Here is a 21,063-nt window from a genome sequence, read left to right as displayed (position 1 = left end):
ATTCATCTTCTTGTTAAAAAGCATTTATTTCAAAGGAAATTCCTTCCACACATCCACTTTACTTAGTATGAAATTAAACTGACTGTGAGATATTTTACGGCTAAACTTACTATAACTAGGTACTTATGTAACCAATATGCAACATGAATACACCTTATTTTTTTACTTTATTCGAATATTGTACATCATTCTTCATTATGGGTTCTCATTTTTAGCCCCCGACCCAAAGAGAGGGGTGTTATAAGTTTTATGTGTGTATCTGTGTATCTGTCTGTGGCATCGTAGCGCCTAAACGAATGAATCGATTTTGGAAACGAATGGACCGAATGCAGGCGTCTGAAAGGTGATTAATTTTTCTCCTTCTTATTAAATTAAACGTTATACCTATAGAAAACAGTTTGTTGGCATATAATGTCCAACAATTTAGTCGCAGAGAACTACTGAACCATAATTAAAAAAGTTGAAGAGTTAGTAGTCCACGCTGAATAACTAGATAATAACTCCCCTTATTATGTTGCAAAAATGGTTCGTATAGCTTTAATATTGTTAGTTCAACAGAAGAAGAATTCAAATAAATTCGGTCAAGTGCGAGTCGGACTCACGGACGAAGGATTCCGTATCATCGTACAAGAAATAACACCTTTTTTTCCTTGGCGGCATTTTAAAATGTTTATTATTTGCTGAGCGGCAATAGAAATACACAATCTATGAAAATTTCAACCACATGAGTCAACTCTCACGATATTGAACTCGCTGACAGACAGACAGACGAACGGACGGACTGACAGACTGATGGATGGACGGAAGGACGGACAGCAGAGGTATAGTAATAGCGTCCTGTTGGCATCCTTCGGATACGGAACCTTAAAAATGATTCGTAAAACTATTTGGTTAACAAAAGGGGCGGATTACAAAAAAGCAAGAGCATTTCCCGGCGCCTTTTGAAAATTACCTTCCTCAGGTTGCCACCCGGTCTTTGTCACCAAAGTACCTAGCTAATTAAGGCAACGAGGAACACAGTTTATTAAAGGCTTCATCTAATTAGTAAGACATAAAGCCGCGCTCTCTACGATAATCAAGTGAGATTTTAGGACAGATAACCTAGGATTAGTGTCACGGCATATTATCTTTATTTTTGGGAATTTTATGTTGCGCCAAAAGGGTGTAAGGATGCCTGTCTAAAGAACGAGCGGAGACATGCTTAGCAGTTTAATTTAATTACGTCAACTCTGTGTTATGCTTATCTGATTGATCTACTTGTTCACGTCTCTGGTTCGCTATAGTGGACTTGCAACCTAAAGCGACGTGGTTGCATTGCTTTGGCTAATCCACGCTAGGGTGCAAGTATATACAGTGTCAATTTTAACTGGGACGATATCGAGAAACTTTTATACAGTATTCTTTTTTCCTCCAAAAGCCTCAATAGCTCAACGGTTATAGGAGTGGACTGAAAACCGACAGGTCGACGGTTCAAACCCCACCCGTTGCACTATTGTCGTACCCACTCCTAGCACAAGCTTAACGCTTAGTTGGAGGGGAAAGGGGAATGTTAGTCATGATTAAAATGACTAATATTCTTTTTAAAAAAAATGTAAAGCGTATGAACCGTTCGAGCTCTCGAAATTCAGTCTTCTTAATCTTTCAGCTATAGAGGCTTCGTAAAACTTAATATTTCGATGTTATTTTATCTGAAACTTTGAAAAGAATATTAGACTTTATTTTTAAAACCAACCTATGCTTATCACAGAAAAATCTATACTTTATCTTCTATAATATGTATGTATCTATGTATTGTAACTGTTTTTAGCTTAAAGTTCGTCACAAAGTTAGTGCAGTCAAAGTTACCTACTCGTGGGAGAGTAAGGTACTTTGGATAAAGTTGCACACAGGCGCTCTAATGGCTTGAAATATGTACATAGTTACAGACTCTTCGCTGTAACGTTCACACTGACTTCCAATTTATTATTATCTTAACTTGGAAGAGAAAACCCTATCTAAGTAGGTATACATTACACACGGACAACAGTGGAAACTTCTTATGGACATTTATTTTCATTACGCTACTCTTCTTTAAATCAGAGCGTTCTACATAGGGGAAACAGTTCCGAATATTTTTTCACTTTAATAAAACTTTTACGCTGTAATATTAAGACTTAAAAGTTTCACAAAACTAACTAGGTAGCTACCTAGTTATATATAGCTAGGTACTTATCAAATTGGGATCTAACGCGAAAATGTTTCTCGCAGAAGTCCTCATGGCAGTATCCCAAGGCTTGGTGATGGGTTCGAGCACATCAGAACGCGCCGTTGGAGCTAGAGCGATAGCCCTCAGAACAGATGGGTTGGTCAATAGCGCGGTGGCGTGGGAAAGGTTTGGAGCTGCTGAACCAGTGGCTGTTGTTTCTCCGCAGTTAGAAAAGCCACCAGATATTGAATATCCATGGTAAGTATATTTTTAATAACCCCGACCCAAAAAGAGGGGTGTTATAAGTTTGACGTGTGTATCTGTGTATCTGTCTGTGGCATCGTAGCGCCTAAACGAATGAACCGATTTTAATTTATTTATAGCTAAGAATGTGATGGAAATCTCGATGGATAGGTATGTGAAGCCGCAGGGTTTAGGGTGTTTACCTAAATACACGAATGATTGGATGCGGTTAAAAAAAACATTGCAAGTAATCCGCCATTTTTTAGCGGCGGCCATTTTACGATGATACTGAATAAAGATAATTGTATTGTAACTGAAGGTCAGTAACAAACGTATTGTAACTAAAATTGAGGTGAAGGTAACGAAATTTTAGATCAATTGGTCAACAGGAAGGAGGTAAAATTTCCATTTAGGTACTAAAGACCCACTCAAGACACAGACAAGGAAAACTAGATAAAACCGTTTAAAAAGTGTCAACATCTTTTAGGTTCAGGGATAAATATACTTATTTGTTTATTTCATACTAGAGGATGCCCGCGACTTCGTCCGCGTGGAGTTAGGTTAGGTTTGATTTTCCGGGATAAAAAGTAGCCTATGTCCATCGCCGGGATATTATAAGCCAACCCTGTACCAAATTTCGTCAGAATCGGTTAAACTGTTGGGCCGTGAAAAGGTAGCAGACAGACAGACAGACATACTTTCGTATTTATAATATTAGTATGGATTTACATAGAAATTTTTCTAGGTACGTATCAGCCCAAGAAAGTGAAACGGTAAGATCGCCGAAGTTCATGCCCTCACCACCTGGGGCGACTATGGAGGGATGGTGGACGTACCCTTACTACAGTTGCGAGGCGGAACGTTGGCTGCTATCTTATACGGTCCCCGTGCCAACCATCCGCGGGTAAGACTGAATTATTCATTAACTTTTAGGATGTTCTATTTATTCCTTTGAAACCCTTTGACGCACCAAAATTAGTTACAAAAATTTCATATTGCGGCCAAAGTTATAAGTACCTAGTTTCATGGTTTAGTGCCGATTTCTGTATAGAAAACCTGCTAAAATATCAAATTTACTATTGGATAAGACTTAATTTACGTTGGCGAAATCGGCCCTTAATCGCACCAGAAATTACTTTCCCTGAGTTTATCTACTCGTACCTAGTCGTTATTTATAAGGAGTTTGTAACGATTGCTCATCAAACATCATGAAAAAGAATAATTCCTTAAGGATGAGATTTCATATTTGTAACTGAGACAATTATTATTTTCACTCTTAACAGGGCCCTCTCCGTCACTCGTTTCATACAATCGTAGTTCCAATTTCATTTGAATACTAAGCAACCAAAGTCCATGAAATTTTGCAGACATATTCTAGAAACTAATGTCTCTGTGTCTGTGGTGTTTTAGATTTTTCTAAAAATATGTAGTTTTAAAATTACAGGCGCTCAAAGATTTGTATGAAAATTTTTAAGACCGCGAATTTTGAAACCGAATATTTTAACAGAAATCTGGAAAACCACAGACATAGATATTAGTTTCTAGAATATGTCTGCAATATTTCATGGACTTTGGTTGCTTAATATTCAAATAAAATTGGAACTACGTTTGTATGGAGCGAGCAACGGAGAGACCCCTCTTAAGGATGAGATTAACTCAGACAATCATTTTCATTGTTAACTTGAGAGCTTATAATCTACCTATGTACCGTACCTAATGTTTCCACAAATTAGAACCATTTGCAACTCGAGTATGTTAACTTAATAAGTTAAATCTTACTGTGCGTAAATTAGTAGGTAGGTACTAGGTATCCCTTTCACGTCTTACTAAGTAAATAATAGATTTATGTACAGTTAATTTTAACTTACACTAGAATCTCTAGCAGTATCTTTAGAACTTCTAAGAAACTTTGCTTCCAGCATCAGATAAGTTTCACGAACGTTAGGGATTTTCTCTAAGTAATACTTGTGAGACGGCATGTTCGTACTCAAAAGCACTATCCAAGTCCTCTAAAATGGAATACCTAGTATCTAGGTCTTAGAAATGAAACTGTTTGGAAGCCTTTACTTACCGGTGAATAGGTACCTACTTACCTTCAACCAGTTAAGAGGTTCCTCGTTGTTTCTCTGTGATTGTGCCATGCAGTGCTTAATATACTTACCCAACTACTTATGCAAATATCTTAGGTTGAAATCTATAGAACGTATTTCGACTTTGTTCAGATGTAAGGCCACATGTAAGGCATTTCTGTATCAGTATGTTCAGTATGTTCTGCTCAGATAATAAAGATTTATTTATTTATTTATTTATTTATATTTAAAAAAGAGATATAGACGACTTGAAACTCATACTTGGTAAGTAGGTAAGTAGAAGTACTAACTACTTATCAGATGAGGCTCGCGACATCGTCCGCGTGGGTTTTTCTTTTATATCCCGTGGGAACTCGTTGATTTTCCGGGATAAAAACAGCCTATAACTCTCCACAGGATGGATGCTATCATAGTTCAAATAGATGATGCACGTTACTTCATCCACGTGGATTTAGGTTCTTTAAGAATTTCGTGGGGACAGCATTTTCCGGGACAAAAATTAGCTTATGTCCTTCTCTGAGATGCAAGCTATCTCTGTACCTTAGACAGACTTTCGCATTTATCATATTAATTAGTGTGGGTATTATGAATATGGATTCTAGGGTCTCAGCCAAGTAAAAGTACCTACCTCTGTAAAGATACCTCTATAGATCGCATAGAGCTCTCGTGCCGTGCCGTTGTGAGATTATTTTGATGTCCTGTGGTCATAACACTACCAGGGCCAATGCCAGGGCCCAACTGATAACGCAGTCTCAATCTTCTGTTTCAGATTAAAAGGTGTTATTTCCCTAGACGTTGATATATCGAATCTGGAGATAAATCAGTGCGAAATGGACGGCGAAGAGGGGAACGACAATCAAATTTATTCATTCCATGGAACTCACAAGTGCCCTAACGACACAACTTTCGTACGTAAATTCCAATTGATTGATTTCCAAGAATAGTCTTTCAGTTCATCAAGATCAACCCATCGCCCGCGCTGGCCTACTGAGGACAGGTATCCTCTCAGAAGAGAAGGGTTAAGTCCATATTCCGCCACGCTGGCCAAGTGCAGATAGCAGACTTCACACACCTTTGAGAACATGTGGAGAACTCTCAGGCATGCAGGTTTCCTCGCGATATTTTCCTTCACCGCTAAGCAAGTGATATATTACAATTATGTTTATTTTTCCTCTACCTGACAGTAAGTAGGTACCTACCTATCCCGACCGAATTCTGAACGTGTTTAAGGCTTTCGTTTGAGGGCATCGTTAATATTAAGTGCCTGATTTGGTTCATACAAAAAATGACAAAAAGTGTTTGGAGTGCTATTTTATTATTTGTTTCAGTAATTCGGTCGTAAAAGTACCTACCTATCTTTCTTAGTTATAGATATTATCCATGGTAGATTTAATGATCATTTAACTTCATTTATTTCATATTTTCAGATTTATGCATTAACTCATTCTGTATTTAATTTCGTAAACGCACATATCACCCGAAAAGTTAGAGGTGCATGCCCGGAATCAATCAAACGCCTGATCCCTCTAATAAGGGGGTAGACATTCTAACCACTATCACCACTTGTAGCTAGTAAGAATAATTTAAAAAAAAAATTGCAGTGTGACTACAAACCAAATCGTGAGATAAGCGTCCGTCACGCTGGCTGGGCGCGTGGATCCTACATCTGCCGGTGTCGACCAGGATTCTACTCCATTCACCATCCCGAAGGATTTAACGGATCACTTGTTGAAGGTGAGGTGAATTTTTCAAACCGACTGTTAACTCTTAATATGGTAATAAAATAAAAATATATAATAAGGCAGTTACGAGAAAACTGCGCTACAAGTTTTGGTGGGGTTCTAATATTTTGTTTGGAAAAAGCTATACACTCGATTTACATATGGTGTAGAGGTATAAAACCCAGTTACAGTTCCCACTTGTCAGACTCGGATTTAAATCGGATGTTCCAGTGGCAGAACATTTTAGCTATTCACACTTGTCTTAAACTGATTTTGTGTCAAAATGTTCTGCCGCTGGAACATCCGATTAAAATCCGGGCCCGACAGCCGACAAGTAGGAACAGGGTGTTAAAAAGAAAGATCTTAAATGAAAAACCCGACTTAATGCCCTCTCTACCGCAGCAGATAAGAAACTATCTTGCAGGAACTTCCACGGATCGCGCCTCTCGTACGTTTGAACTAAACTTTTCTACTCGCTTAGGTAAATTTTGGTTTAGAACTTAATTAAAATTGCATATGAGTCTTTAACCTACCATACTTATCATTTGGTTTTACAGTTGCATACCAAGAATATGCGGAAAACGGCTTAGAAAATTGGAGCGAGCCATACGAATGTCTGATGTGTCAGCCTGGATGCGAGACTTGTCGGGGCCCGGAGCCTTGTCTAGCTACATACAACTGGCCTTTTCGGTAACTATCTCTCAGCATTGTATTCCTCATTGCTCATTAGCTCTTGACCGCGATCTCACCTGTTGGTAAGTGATGATGCAGTCATAGATAGAAGCGGTCGAAAGCTGCCGGAAATCGAACTAGGGACTTACCACTTATAAAACCACTTCGCACACTGAGGTCGTCAAAAACCTCAAAGGTAATATCAAATGTTAGTGATAATAACGAGACGCAATTTTTTATTAAAACTTTTAATAAGTATAATATTGTATTAGCATCATCGTTGCTGGAATTTTAATTTTTTACTTGACATAATAGTGGGAGAATGCTGTAACTAATAGAAATTAAAAAGGTTTTCCGTTTTTGATGAGGTCAGGTACATGTAAGTAATTATACCTACAGTATGCAAATAAAGCTAACAAAATACCTACATTTACATACATTACATATTGTAATGGAATTAAGTCAGTCTAGGCTACAAGGTGGGATGCGGCGACAGCTAATTACGAAATTTGCATTAATTACTTACGTAATGGATGAATATACGAAGTGTTGTTTATTGTTTTTGCATTAATGAGGTGAACAGGAATAGACATTGGGTGATCCAACAAAATCAATACGGTGGATTTTTAACCCCCAACCCAAAAAGAAGGATGTTATAAGTTTGACGTGTGTATCTGTGTTTCTGTGTACCTGTCTTTGGCATCGTGGCTCCTAAACTAATGATCCGATTTTAATTTCATTTTTTCGTTTGTCTTAGCTATAATCTAAGAAAATCGGTTCAGCCGTTTGAAAGTTATCAGCTCTTTTCTATTCTAGTTACTGTAACTTTTACTTGTCGGGGGTGTTATAAATTTTTAATTTACACTTGTCTGAGAATCGTTTTAGTAAGTAGCGATCTACACTTATTAAAAAGGCTATATGGAAAATTTGAAGTTTCCAGATTCAGCGATTTGAGCTTTTAGATGCTGTAACAGCAATCGCGCTCTATTTAAATAATTTATTTTGCCATTCGTTTTTCTCGATAACCTTTACGTGTTGTGACCAGTGTTCACCGCGCATAGTTTGAGAGGACATACCAACTATTCGTAAAATATATTTCAACTATATCTCTTATTCGCGCTCCAATCTAGAGCTCATCATTGCTTTTTACTGAGCATGTTTGTCATCAAACCGAAACCTATCTCGCATAAAAAAAATTCAGCACTCTTTTAAATTTCTAACTACGCGTCGTCGGTTAAAAACAATCCACTTTAAAGGAACATCAACAAGACTTGCCTTGAAAGCTTGTTTACTTTGAAGCCATATAATTAACTTGATTGGATGCGCAGTGTTAATACAAGCAATAATGGGTTTTATTAGATATCGCCACATCGCCTTTGCGGCGTACAATTCCCTATCCTATTGGATGTCTCAAGTTTATCAGCAATTACTCGGTGCGAAATACAAAGTTGTTTATTTTAAAACGTTTAATTAACGTTGCTGTGAATTTCCTACAGCGAAAATAAACAGAGCAATTACATTGAGTTTGTGGTTGAATTAACATAATGATAGATATAGAAAATATAGCACATTTATACCATTTTATGAATCACTTCTCTGTCGCGCAGGAAAATATTTTTACCAATATTAAGAAATTGAAAAATATTTGTCGTTTATCGCGTTAAAATTCCAATTTTTTTTTTAATTTTTTTCTTTATTAATGAACTCTAGCCCTATGAACTACCGCTAAGCAAAATATCACATCATTTTATTAATACAATCCAAGACCCTATTCGGCATTCGTGCTATAGACAATAAATGCACTGTTGCAGTAAGAATACGTTAAATTCAGCCAACCTATCGTAAGGTGTGCCCTACTTCCGTATTAGCACCCAGAGTCCAGACCACAAGCCCACATTGGGCGCCAAATTGAAAATCTTGATGCACTTGCTCATCGTACACCGAGTAGGGCGAAAAGGCGTGGAAGTGGAAGATAGTGGGCGGAAACGTGGGCAGAGCACGTTCAACTACGCCAACTGAAACCTGAAAGCATTCTGCGAATCGAAACATGGATATGTTCACAGCGGCAATAAAGATTGGCGCATATTTAAGTATCACTAGATGTACTATAACCTCATGTGTGCCAGTGTGGGACGACCTCCTGCCCGCTGGATCGATGACCTGAAGAAGGTAGCGGGGGGTGGATGAGGAAGGCGGAGGACCATGTTTTGTGGCGCGCTCTTGGAAAGGCCTATGTCCAGCAGGGGACGCATACAGGCTGATGGATGGATAACCTCGTGATGCCAAAATTCAACCTGATTTATTTGTGTCCAGGATATCTCTATTGGTGATTTCTGTGACCTGCGCGGTGATGACGGTACTGCTCACGATTTACACGCGCCACCACCGTCGAGTCAAAGTGTTTCGCGTCGCTAGCCCCGTCTTTCTGTCCATCACTCTACTTGGCTGCGCTATTATGTATATGGAGGTAAGTCTGTTTTACTCTTTTCTTTTTTTTTTGTTGACGGGGGGGAAATCTTCACAAGATACCCGACCTCTTTGAGGAGAGATCGGGTTATGAGGGATTTCTACCCACTAAAACCCCCTCGATGGCCATCCTCAGCACATATTAAGAGGCTCCGGGAACTCTTACGAACGTGCGCCGGTGCCTCCCCTGCGCGACGCCCAGTGGGCTCAACCTGAAAGATATACTCCCCTGGCCTCGTGCACTTTGCATGTAGGCACGACAGCTTGCGCCACAGCAAGCGGTCGTCCTTCCAGGGTCGCCAGCCAAAGCACCGCTCCAGCCACTAGCGGCCCGGTCCCACACTGTTACACTACCCATATTATATTAATAGTTAATACCCATTGTAAAAGAATTTGTTGATTTATTAGTGCGTCAGTTTGTCCTTCCATCACGTTGCAACGGATAGATAAGCAAATAGATAGATTGACTTATAATTGTTTGAGATTTTATCACACAATTACTATCACCCTGTTTGCGTCAGTTGCCGGAGGTATCCTATAGGTCTTCCCGAGAATGCATCACCACACAAGACCTTGCGCCTTTCCCATCCACTTAATAATGAAAGATACCGCATTTAAATGGTAAGCTAACACCTCTTTATTTTCCAGATGGCAGCTATATTTCCCGTATTGGACCGTTATTCTTGCATCGCCACGAAATGGACTCGACACATGGGTTTCTGTATTACCTACACTGCTCTTCTTATGAAAACATGGAGGTGTGTTTATAGTCACAATTGAATTAACTATTGGTACATCTTATTGTTTCTTCAATAGTCCCAATTTATAGTTCACGTTAGAACGTTATAGACGATATTGACTAGGTGTCTTCGAGGGTAGGCCTAAGAAACTAAGACCAGTTGTTGGAGTTGCCAAGAATAAGATGCCTATTCACACAGATCTCGAATCGTCATTGCGCCTATAAAAATGATAAAAACAAAAGATTGACATTGAGTAATATAGCACTCTTAGCAGGTCACGATGAAAACCTCTTACGATTTGTCCAAAAAATACTAAACCTAGCCAGCAAATCACCTATACCTAGCCATCAATAATATTTCAGGGTTTCACTCACATATCGCGTCAAGTCAGCCCACAAGCTAAAGCTGACAGACAAGCAGTTACTGCAGTGGATGGCGCCTATCCTCCTTATCATGCTGGTCTATCTCGGCACTTGGACATTGTCCGCGCCGCCTGATGCTGAAGTCGTGAGTCTATCTATCTATTTAGGTTACCTATGTCAGGGTTTCACTCACGTATAGCGTCAATTCAACCAGTCAATATTTTTTTTTTCATTAGGCAACTGGTATGATCTTTGCATGGCTCTGGTTCTAGACTTTCGAGCCATGGAGGGAAATCCACGCCTTGCCCTTGGCCCATACTCAACAAAAAGATCGTTATTATTTTGTTTTCACCAATGTGATAGTCACCTGTGATTCATTGCCCAAAAAAATTAAAGTACATAATAGTCTGATCTTTTCATAAATCTCCATTGAACCTCTATCGATTCTCTTGCTGATTTTCATCTATGAAAATAGATACCTACCTATCCAAAATCCATTTTACAAATGCGTGTATCGTTGTGTGTCGATTGACAACCCACCCTAAGTTTCTAAAATTTATGTTTGTTAATCACTTTCAGATTACAGACAACAAAGGACTGAAGTTCAAACAGTGCACGTACAACTGGTGGGACCATAGTTTAGCTATAGGTAAGGTCTAAAAATATTTTAAGTGAAACTATTTTCCCTGATCATCTCTGGTTAATAAACCCACCAAAAACATTTCATGTTTTGGTTGCCAAGACTCACAAGTTCATAATGCTTTCACTGTTAAGAATTTATGAGTTCTCTGGTAGAGCCAAGCCCCTAGCTGAGCTTAGATTAATGCTGCCCATGGGACCTATCCCAAGTCCAAAGTAGATATACAGCTCTTAAGTGCTCTTGACTGTTTCACATTTATAACAATAAATAACAAATTACTCTACTTACAAGCTCTGATTCTACAAACCCTACAACTTGGTAAAAAAAGTATGGCATCACGCAATGGACCCACAATACAATTTAGTAATTGTCGCACAATCTAATTACTTGAGGACTTAAAAAAATGTTATGAGACGTAATAGTTTCACGAACATGAAATGGCCAAGCCATACTTTTTTTACCAAGACGTTGGGTTTGTAGAATCAGAGCCTGTAAGTAGAGTTATTTGTTATTTATTGTTATATATGTGAAACATTCAAGATTCATCCATTGTTATTCATGTTATTTGCAGGAGAGATCCTGTTCTTGTTATGGGGCGTGAGAGTGTGCTACCGAGTGCGGCACGCCGAAAGCCTCTACAACGAAGCGCGGCTAATCTCCATCGCGATATACAACATATTTACCGTCAATTCACTTATGATTGCTTTCCAGTAAGTATGATCCTATCCAAAACGAAATCATCTTTGTAATCTTAAAAAATCTGTCTATGGGTGTGCCGCTTGACTGAGACAGCTCATGGGATGGGATGCAAGATGCGGCAGCGATGCTGAATTTTGGTTAAAATCAAGACTTTTACCAGCTCTTCCCCTAACTCATGAGCCGTCTCAGTAAAATGGTATACCTATAGTGAAGTGACACAAAACGCAGGATCGAGTTGTTATATTACAAATTGTTATGGTGTTGATTGAAACTTTAATTCGAATGACATGGAAAAAAGGGAGGAGTAGTTTGATCCTCATTCTCAACATCTATAGGTATAAATAAAATTGAAGCGACTGTCTGTTTGAACGGGCTAATCTTCGGAAAGGCGGAACCTATTTTGACAGAACTTTCACAGACAAGTAGAGTATTAACCAAGACTTAGGCCTATGCTACTTTTTTAACCGACTTTAAAAATGGAGGAGTTGTGTTTTTCTACTTATGCACTGATATCTCCAAGATTTCTGAACCGATTTGCGTAATTTTTGCGTAATCGATAGAGGTACTTTGCGACATTGTTCCATAAAGAATTTGGATTCCAACTCCTCAATCCTGATGCTGCACGGGATCCGACCGATCCACGCGGGTGAAGCTGCGGGCATTGTCTAGTTCATAATAATAGGAATAGCTAAACTTTTTACATTAGAATGTTCAGTTGTTTCCGTTTGAATACTAAACTCACAGGAATAATTTCCAGAAAGAAGACCCTGACATGGGTTCAGTTGTGGCACTTTTGAAAACTGCTCTAAAATGGTCTTAAATCACTTTCACTGCTAAAAATTAATAATATAACAGTTTTAGTATAAAAGAGGATCAGCATTACCCAAGGCATTTTAAAGGCCAGGGTAACTAACGTGCCTTTTTCAAGTTAAATAGTGGCGATTATTAAGAAGGTATTAATTGATTCATTTAATTTGTTTCAGCTTACTAATCCTGCCACGAGCTGGCCCTGATATAAAATATCTACTCGGCTTCATCAGAACACAGTTGTCCACTTCAACTACAGTATTGCTTGTGTTTCTGCCAAAAGTAAGATATAAGCTAACGAGTATAATTAGACGGTAGACGTACCTACCTTTATATTTTCCAATTTGCCACTTTTCAAATGCTCATAGGAAAAAAGTTTCTGCTGGTCGATTGCGGAAAACCGGCATCAATCATTATTACAATCGTAATTGTTGTGATTGGCTGATTAATGGTATTCTTGTTGCAACAATGGATTGTAGCCAATGAGCGAGCGTCAACCAATCGGAGGTGATTGCGATTGATTGTAGCTGCCATTCTACGGCAATCGAGCCGCTGCTAACATCACGTTAAGATCCTCGTGTATTTGTACAAATTAACGCCATCTCGAATAACATGGAATAAGTCAAATAGCTATCAATTTTCAATAAATTAATTAATAAAATCTTAGCTATATCTTAGAGATATTCAAATGAAAGCCAAACTACGTATATTATATGGAGTGACGGTATTTACTATACCCTGTTACTTGTTATAGGTTTTGCGCGTGGTGCGCGGTACAGGCGATACGTGGGACAGCAGGGCGCGTGCGCGCGGCGTTCCCGCGTCCTCTTCTCTAAATGGAATCGGTCTAGTGCCCGACGAGCCGCCTGACCTCTACCAGGAGAATGAGGAGCTTAAGGTAGGGACTTCTCACTAGCGAACCTCCTGAATCCTCACCAAAATGCCGTGCGTCCCACCTGAATAAGGAGGCCATGCGTCGAGGTCTGTACCTCTGCTTGGCCGCCCCGACCAATCGGAGATGACCTCTAAGACTACTCGCAAAGAAAGAGCGTACCATAGTCCATGCAATTCCGCCCTTAGACGGAATTGCATGGACCTACCTACCTGTAGTGCCAGCTACCGGTTCAGCAGATTCCTGCTCATGATTGTCGGAACTCTTAGCTATTTTCGTTAGAAATTACTTCTAAGATCCGAAATTGTCGGTGGGAAAATCCAGACACTCACCGGAAGGCGAATGCTCATACAATGAAGTCGCAAACCTGTCAGATTTTTTCGGATCGATCCACTTCTGAAGTTCGCAGTGTGTGCGACAGAAAGTTTCATAACAATCCACACTGCGAAATACGAAAGTCTCTGTTTGGTACCTTTTTACGGCCTGTGTAACCGATTTTAACGAAAGTTGTTACAGCGATACTTTTTGTTCTTGAAAATCAAAGAGTTCCATTCCCACGGGTTTTTACAATCGAGAATGAAGTCGCGGGCTTCAGCTAGCTAGCTTTGTCTACAAATTCCACATACATACCTATCGTGAAAAAAATATTAAAGTATATTTTTCTCACTGTAGGAGGAAGTGCAGAAGCTAGCAGCACAGATAGAGTTCATGAAGATAGTGCAGATGGAGATGCACAACCGGCACCTGCGACCGCGACCCGGTGGCTACTTCACCACCAGCGGCAACGCGCTCGCGAGTCCCATGCACGCAAAGACTCTTAACATTTCACAAGTGAGTGCCGCAAATGAGTGTTCACGAAGACAGTGCAAATAACCCGTTTTTGAGGGCTGTAGCAGCAAGAAATGACTTCTTGGACCAACCAACTTATAATCTTCGTTACAGGAAAGCACAGAGTGGTCAGGGCCCGTGTGACGGGTGGCTCTCAGCGATAGCGGCTGGCAGTGGCCGGGGCCGGCGGGCAAGCGCATCGTCACCGCCGTCGACGCGCGCTCGCCCTCCTTCGTGTGACAAGCCGCTCCAGTGTATTTACCATTAGTTACCTTCATTATACAGTATAACACTGGTTTTCCACCAGGAATCTGTGGAGATGTGTGTCATATAGTTGCGAATTTACAACCAACCAAAATATACCATTTGAAAACTCCGGTAACGTCAAGAGCAGCACAGAATCCATACTATTATAATATTATAAATGCGAAAGTTTGGCTGTCTGCTTGTCTGCTTTCTTTTTACGGACCAAACATTTAACCGATTTATAGCCTAGATCCCGATGATGGTCATAATTTACAAGTTCCTATGGAATTCATAAAAACTTAATCCAGTGGACGAAGTAGCAAGCATCATCTATTTACAGATAGTATAGAGTACAAGCTTCATATTATGAAGACTACTTTTCATCCCGAAAAATCAAAGAGTTCCTATGGGATTTAAAAAAAAATTGCTAATTTACTGTAAAAGGACACAAAAACTTGATGCAATCGGTTATATTTAATAGTAGCTAGATAAAAAGCAGTAAGTACTAAATAAACCAAAAACTTTCCTAAAAAAGAGTATGCCAGAAAACGCTCTTGATCGTCCCTTCATTCAGCTTCACCTACCCACGTTCCTGGTGGAAAGACAGTTTAATGGAGAAAGAGGAAACGGGCTGTCAAATTTAACATGTCTGAAGAAGAACAATCGCCTTCTTTTTAAACAAAGAAATGCGTAATACAAGAGGTTTTTCTTTTCATTCAATTTAACTTTTAGTGAGTGTTCACTCCTAACTTAATGTCAGGCGCCGACAGGTGACCCGGTTCACTACTGAGTCCCACTCAGTGTGAATGTGAATTCAGACTGCATTTTTCTCTCCATGCTGAAAATACGCTGTAGCTACGTAGCCAGTCTGCTTCCGTAATGCATAGTGGCGTAGTACCCTCAGTACGAGATTTTACTTCTCGCCAACGTTGATAGTATTTGAGAGTCGAAACACTTTAGCGTTAAAGTAAAACAGCCTTTAACTGCCTTGTTTTAATGCTCAAGTTTGTACATATGTTTACAGCCAGCGCTCCAAGCGGAAACGTTGCAAAATTAAAATCAATGGTACTGAATTTTTAACTTTAAACCAGTGCTGTTTAGGTCCATTTTACTTTGACATTATATTTTTTCGACTCTCGAATACGAGAGTAACGCGGCCACACTACGTCTCTGCCTCCGTTCCTCGCTCTCTCCCATGCCACACGGGCATGGTGTGGACGGGGGGTTAGGTGTGAACGCGCGTTGAAACAAATTTCTTTCAGCATTTCTTGTTTAGCTGTACCATACAAGTATGCTTATTTATTGAACAGTATTGAAAAAAACTAACTTGTTTGAAAAAAAGCAGAGTAGATAATACTCAAATGGAATATAGCTTCTAATTTGTACAGGACAGCTCTTAACGTTTTAATTGTCCAATCATACTTAAAAATATAATTTTTAACTAAAAGTAACACTTACTTTGTCAAAAAACATTTTTTTCCGAGTATTCATTTGATATTTTTTATTATTTAAGTAGGTATATACGGATAATAACAAAAGCACTTGTAAAAGTTTAATTGAATAAAAATATTTTGAATTTGAATAAGTATACTTATTATACGATTTTTATGATATAATTATTGGGTTTTAAATTGTATCTATTTGAAAAGAAGGGTGCTCTTAACATAGGACTGCTGGTTGATAGTTCTGACAGAATGCTGTTATATTTAGAATATTCGGTGATTCAGAAGCCACCAAAAACACCCATTAAGTATGCACCTAGTCTTAAACGTATTCAAATATATTAGGTCGGTAAAAATTCTGAAAAAGTAGGGAATTATCAAGAAATATGATTCAGAACAGCTTATAACTAGGACTTGAGTTGAAAAATTTGTGGTAAAAGTCCTTCATAGGCAAACTCAGATAATTGTTATTAATTTTATTTTCCATAAATACCTACACTGAGGTTCCTTCATTAAAAACAATTGTGGTGTCAGCAAATGCCAAATAATAGATTTTTTATCTGTCCTGCTATTTTACTGAAAGCTTTTAGAAAGGTTGTGAGACACAACCAACTAACTTCTATATAGTTACAGATATAGTTGTGAATATAGTAAAATATTGCTGTCGTCAAAATCGAAAGTCTGGACCTGTAGTATTAAAGCCATAGTTACATTTATGACATACAATAGTTTAATGAAAATAGTGTTTAGATGTTGACAATTATTAACACATACAGTACCTACTTGCCATTCCATAGTTTAGAACTTTAGTCTGAAACTTATTTGTGTATTACTTATACTCAATCTAGTCAATAATGCTTTAGATAGATAGATATATAATATGCTGTTTAAAAATATATTTATTAAAGGGATTTCATAATGTTAAATTATTATTATTTTTAACTTCTATGGATATTAAACAATAAACATATTATTAATATTTTCACATAAAAAGGGTGGTTATAATATAAAATGTGTTAAAACCAAAGATAACATAAAAATATTGTGGCAACATGTTAGCTAAGAATCCATTTTCTTAAAAACGTAAAGTGATTCGAATTATTTAATTAATAATAGTACCTACTACCTATGTAGATTTGAGAGAGTAAATCATATCAAACGGATTTGTTAAACATTTACATTTTTACTGATATTATTTTTACTGTTTCAAGGTATTATTTTGAATGTGTATGATTAAACAAAAAAAATAAACAAGAAAGTGTAATATTAGATGTTAAATATTTTGTAGAAGATAAGTACAAAATAATAAATAACAATCATTATTTTTATAAATTCCTTATCAGTGTAAATTTATAATTCAATTAATAAATCATGTCATATATTTTGAACAAAGGATTCAAATCCAAGGCTAGACCAGTAAAAATTTGCACACTAATATTGTCAATAATTTCGGGAATTAGCAGCAAGATATTTTATGTTTTCTTAATAAAATAAATATTATGGATAGGCCTACCTATTTATTTAAATTTACTTTTTGTTTAAATATATTCAGAGATTTTATTTAAAGGCCAGTGTGAGATAATGTAACAATATACCTAACACTCGATTATTGACATCAATACAATTAATAAATTGTGTGAGTATTGGGTACCTACCTAATGACTTTCATAACGAATCTTCCCATGGGCCATGATCATTTTGAAATGTCAATCAATATTTAAGGCAATCCTCTTAGATCCCACATCAGCATAAGAATATTTTAAATAAGTTAATTAGGTATTTTATTTAATGTGTAATTACCAACATAAATACTTTAAATGTTATATTATATGGGTTTTAAAATTAAATACATTGTTATATATTAGGGTACTTATATTATATTATAAAAAATATTTAATGAGTGTTCATGTTTGAACAGACAATAAAATTACCTACACAGTTGTTATGTTTTAATTAAAAGGTTTTATTATATTTAATATTTACTTCATATATTTTATAAAAAGTTACCTATTCTTAATAAATAAATGATATTATTACAACATCATATTTTATATATTTAGACATTAATAAATTGTAAATGAAAATCACAAAGCATGAATTCTAAAGAATTGTAAATAAAAATTAGATGTTAGCTTTTGTTTATTTCATCTGTGATAGTGATAGATCAAAGATTTAAATCCTTAGATTTGCCATCGCTTTTACACTTGTATCCGGAGTTATTAAAATGTGCTCACCTACTTCACTTAAGAGATAGTAAGTGTTAGCTTACGGTCAACATTAATACCTATCCTAATAATAATCAGTCCTATCTTTAATCCATCTGTACTTAAAAAAATTGTTTTTGTCAAAAAAAATATGGTATTTTTCTACAAATAACAATTTTGTTAAGTACAGTCATGTTGTAAATCAACAGATTACAGATAGACTGATTTTATTAATTTAGAAAGCAGAAAAAGAGATCACAGTAATCTCTCAGTAGTGTTAAGTTGCCAATACAGGTGCCATAGTTTTTTGGGTCAGGGCATATCTGTTCTTAATCTGTTTTTTTTCATCAAATCAAAGATTTACTTTGTCATACTTAAAGTTATTTTTAGCACAGCCTCTAGTAACTTAAAAATATTTTCTGTGAAATACTCAGTGTTTAGTAATTATCACAATATATTTAAATAATTCTGAATGTGTAGTTTTAAACCTTCAATAAAAAATGTACCATTATTGATCTCAGAAATACTATTTGCCTTAGTGTTTTTGGCATTATTGTTAAAAAAAACACTTGTATTTATTTAAGAACCTTATTTTATCTTGATTTGTCAGTACAATTAATTATGTATTATTTGTTGTGTGATTAATGTAATGTATTAAGAATTCTGGCTAAGCCAAGCTCATTGATCCCAAAAAGATGTACGTAGTTTAAGTCTAAATGTGATATCAAGTAATGATTAGCTATAGGTATTATAGTTTTAATTGTAATAATTATGGTTATAACTGTCTAGTTTTTAAAAATCTTAATGTTTAAATGTGTATAGAGATTAAGATTTGTTGTGCCAAGATTTTGATCCCATCTTTTATGTATTACTTACCATCGTTAAATGTGTACCCGTATATTATATTGTATAATGTATGCTCTGTTTCATAATAAAATGTTAATATTTAATTTAAATAATATTGTGATCTATACTAAAAATTACAAGGAATGAGTCCTAAGCATATTATGGAACTTAAAAATGCTTATTATTTTACTTAGATGTATATTTTTCATAAAGTATTAATTAAATTCGTCAGCAACTATAAACAACAACATTGATTTTGTCCAATATAATATTACGCAGGTCCTAATAAAATAGGGAGCTCTTTATTTAATAAATCAGTAGTTTATATTATACCAAATCCCCAATTTGACCAATAAATTAGTCATTATTGAAACAGACCATACTATGCAATATTAAAAGTTGGTACAACTACATCAATGTGACAAGTATGATGTTGTTTCCAATATTTGGTTATAGAAAAAAATATTCTGTAAGTTGTGTTTTTACAATAAAAGAATAACTGTTGAAGCATGTTTTATTTTGATACCTTAAGTTTTATAACATTTACTTAATTTAAAAAAACCCGACCAAGTGCGAGTCAGACTCGCGCACCAAGGGTTCCGTACCTACTCGGGTATATTTTCCGACATTTTGCATGATATATCAGAAACTATTATGCATTAAAATAAATAAAAATCTGTTTTAGAATGTACAGGTAAAGCCTTTTCATATGATACCCCACTTGGTATAGTTATCTTACTTTGCAAATTGAAACACATTTTAATTTTTTTTAAATGATGTAACCACAAATTCACGGTTTTCGGATTTATTCCTTTACTTGTGCTATAAGATCTACCTACCTGCCAAATTTCATGATTCTAGGTGAACGGGAAGTACCTTATAGGTTTTCTTGACAGACGAACCGGACGGACAGACAGACAGATAGACAACAAAGTGATCCTATAGGGGTTCTGTTTTCCTTTTGAGGTACGGAAGCCTAAAAAAAGCACACACATATCAGATTGGGAAATATTTTCTATATATACTGTATAAGAGCTGCTAAAGAGATTTTTGAAGCTTGCTCATAGGTGTAGTTTTACCCAAAGGTGCATAAACTAAATGCTAACATCTATGTGGACCATACCACTACATGCATGTGTTTTTTTATTTTTTATTGTTTTACAAGTTAGCTTTTGACTGCAGTCTCATCTGATTGTAAATGATGATACACTTTAAGATGGAAGCAGACTAACTTGACAGGGGTATAACAGTTTTATTTAACCCATAACCCTTATTTAATGCTAAATGACTTGGCCCACAGAGTGGTAAGTGGTAACTAGCCACAGTTGTAGCCTCCCACTAGAAGATGTGTGTGTAAAAAACACATTTATCTTCACTTTTTAAAATACATATCTATGAGCTTTTCTTATCTGGAGAGTTATAGTCACTTGGATTTCAAAAGTCATTCTCCAAATCCTGCCCAAGCTACTACTGCTGGGAATAGATTGTTTTAATATAAGCATACAGCTTTCTCATAATAGGCAGCTATTATGAGAAAAAGATTATTATTAAGATGTCATAGTTTTGCTATATAAAGCCCAAACTGCACAGGGACATAACCCCAATATTTTTTATTTATTTTTTAAGTGCGGAAACCAGCCCAGAGAGAAGAAGAAGAACCCCAATATGTAGTGAGATAATTGATCTAAATTATATCTTATTGATTGACGAAATTGATGTAGTAACCAGATATTACCCTACAGTACCATAATAAAGGTTATTGCATATTGTGGATGCAGAGCCTTCTTCCAGAATTACATTAAACTTAGCATTAGAAATCTTCTCTCATTCTAAACTGAACTATCTATTCACCACTATATGAAAAAACTTAAGATGCTAATACATCAAACTTAAAATAATCTCCAGAGGGCTGTATAATGTAAAGAGAGCCAAGTGAGCTGAAACTTATCTATAGAGAATGTTCGAAATTAGACACACTAG

The 21,063-nt window shown here is 36.6% G+C and overlaps 1 protein-coding gene across 2 annotated transcripts in view; it reads left to right on the top strand.

Annotated features, from left to right (window-relative positions):
- LOC123873608 (probable G-protein coupled receptor CG31760) overlaps positions 1 to 15,450 on the top strand; it is a 58,174-nt gene extending 42,724 nt beyond the window's left edge. For both annotated transcript variants that reach the window (XM_045918527.1, XM_045918528.1), the window contains 14 exons: positions 2,248 to 2,443; positions 3,174 to 3,332; positions 5,288 to 5,426; positions 6,120 to 6,252; positions 6,797 to 6,929; positions 9,225 to 9,378; positions 10,026 to 10,135; positions 10,480 to 10,624; positions 11,059 to 11,128; positions 11,691 to 11,829; positions 12,802 to 12,907; positions 13,380 to 13,523; positions 14,190 to 14,348; positions 14,460 to 15,450. In XM_045918527.1, coding sequence (XP_045774483.1) covers positions 2,248 to 2,443; positions 3,174 to 3,332; positions 5,288 to 5,426; positions 6,120 to 6,252; positions 6,797 to 6,929; positions 9,225 to 9,378; positions 10,026 to 10,135; positions 10,480 to 10,624; positions 11,059 to 11,128; positions 11,691 to 11,829; positions 12,802 to 12,907; positions 13,380 to 13,523; positions 14,190 to 14,348; positions 14,460 to 14,489 — 1,817 coding nt within the window. In that variant the 3' untranslated portion in view covers positions 14,490 to 15,450. The remainder of the gene's footprint in view (positions 1 to 2,247; positions 2,444 to 3,173; positions 3,333 to 5,287; positions 5,427 to 6,119; positions 6,253 to 6,796; positions 6,930 to 9,224; positions 9,379 to 10,025; positions 10,136 to 10,479; positions 10,625 to 11,058; positions 11,129 to 11,690; positions 11,830 to 12,801; positions 12,908 to 13,379; positions 13,524 to 14,189; positions 14,349 to 14,459) is intronic.
- Positions 15,451 to 21,063: the final 5,613 nt, after the last annotated feature.

Source organism: Maniola jurtina, chromosome 17, assembly GCF_905333055.1.
Source record: "Maniola jurtina chromosome 17, ilManJurt1.1, whole genome shotgun sequence".
Lineage (NCBI taxonomy): Eukaryota > Metazoa > Arthropoda > Insecta > Lepidoptera > Nymphalidae > Maniola > Maniola jurtina.
The sequence above is the reverse complement of the archived record's forward strand: the minus strand, read 5'-3'. Positions and strand labels throughout refer to the sequence as shown.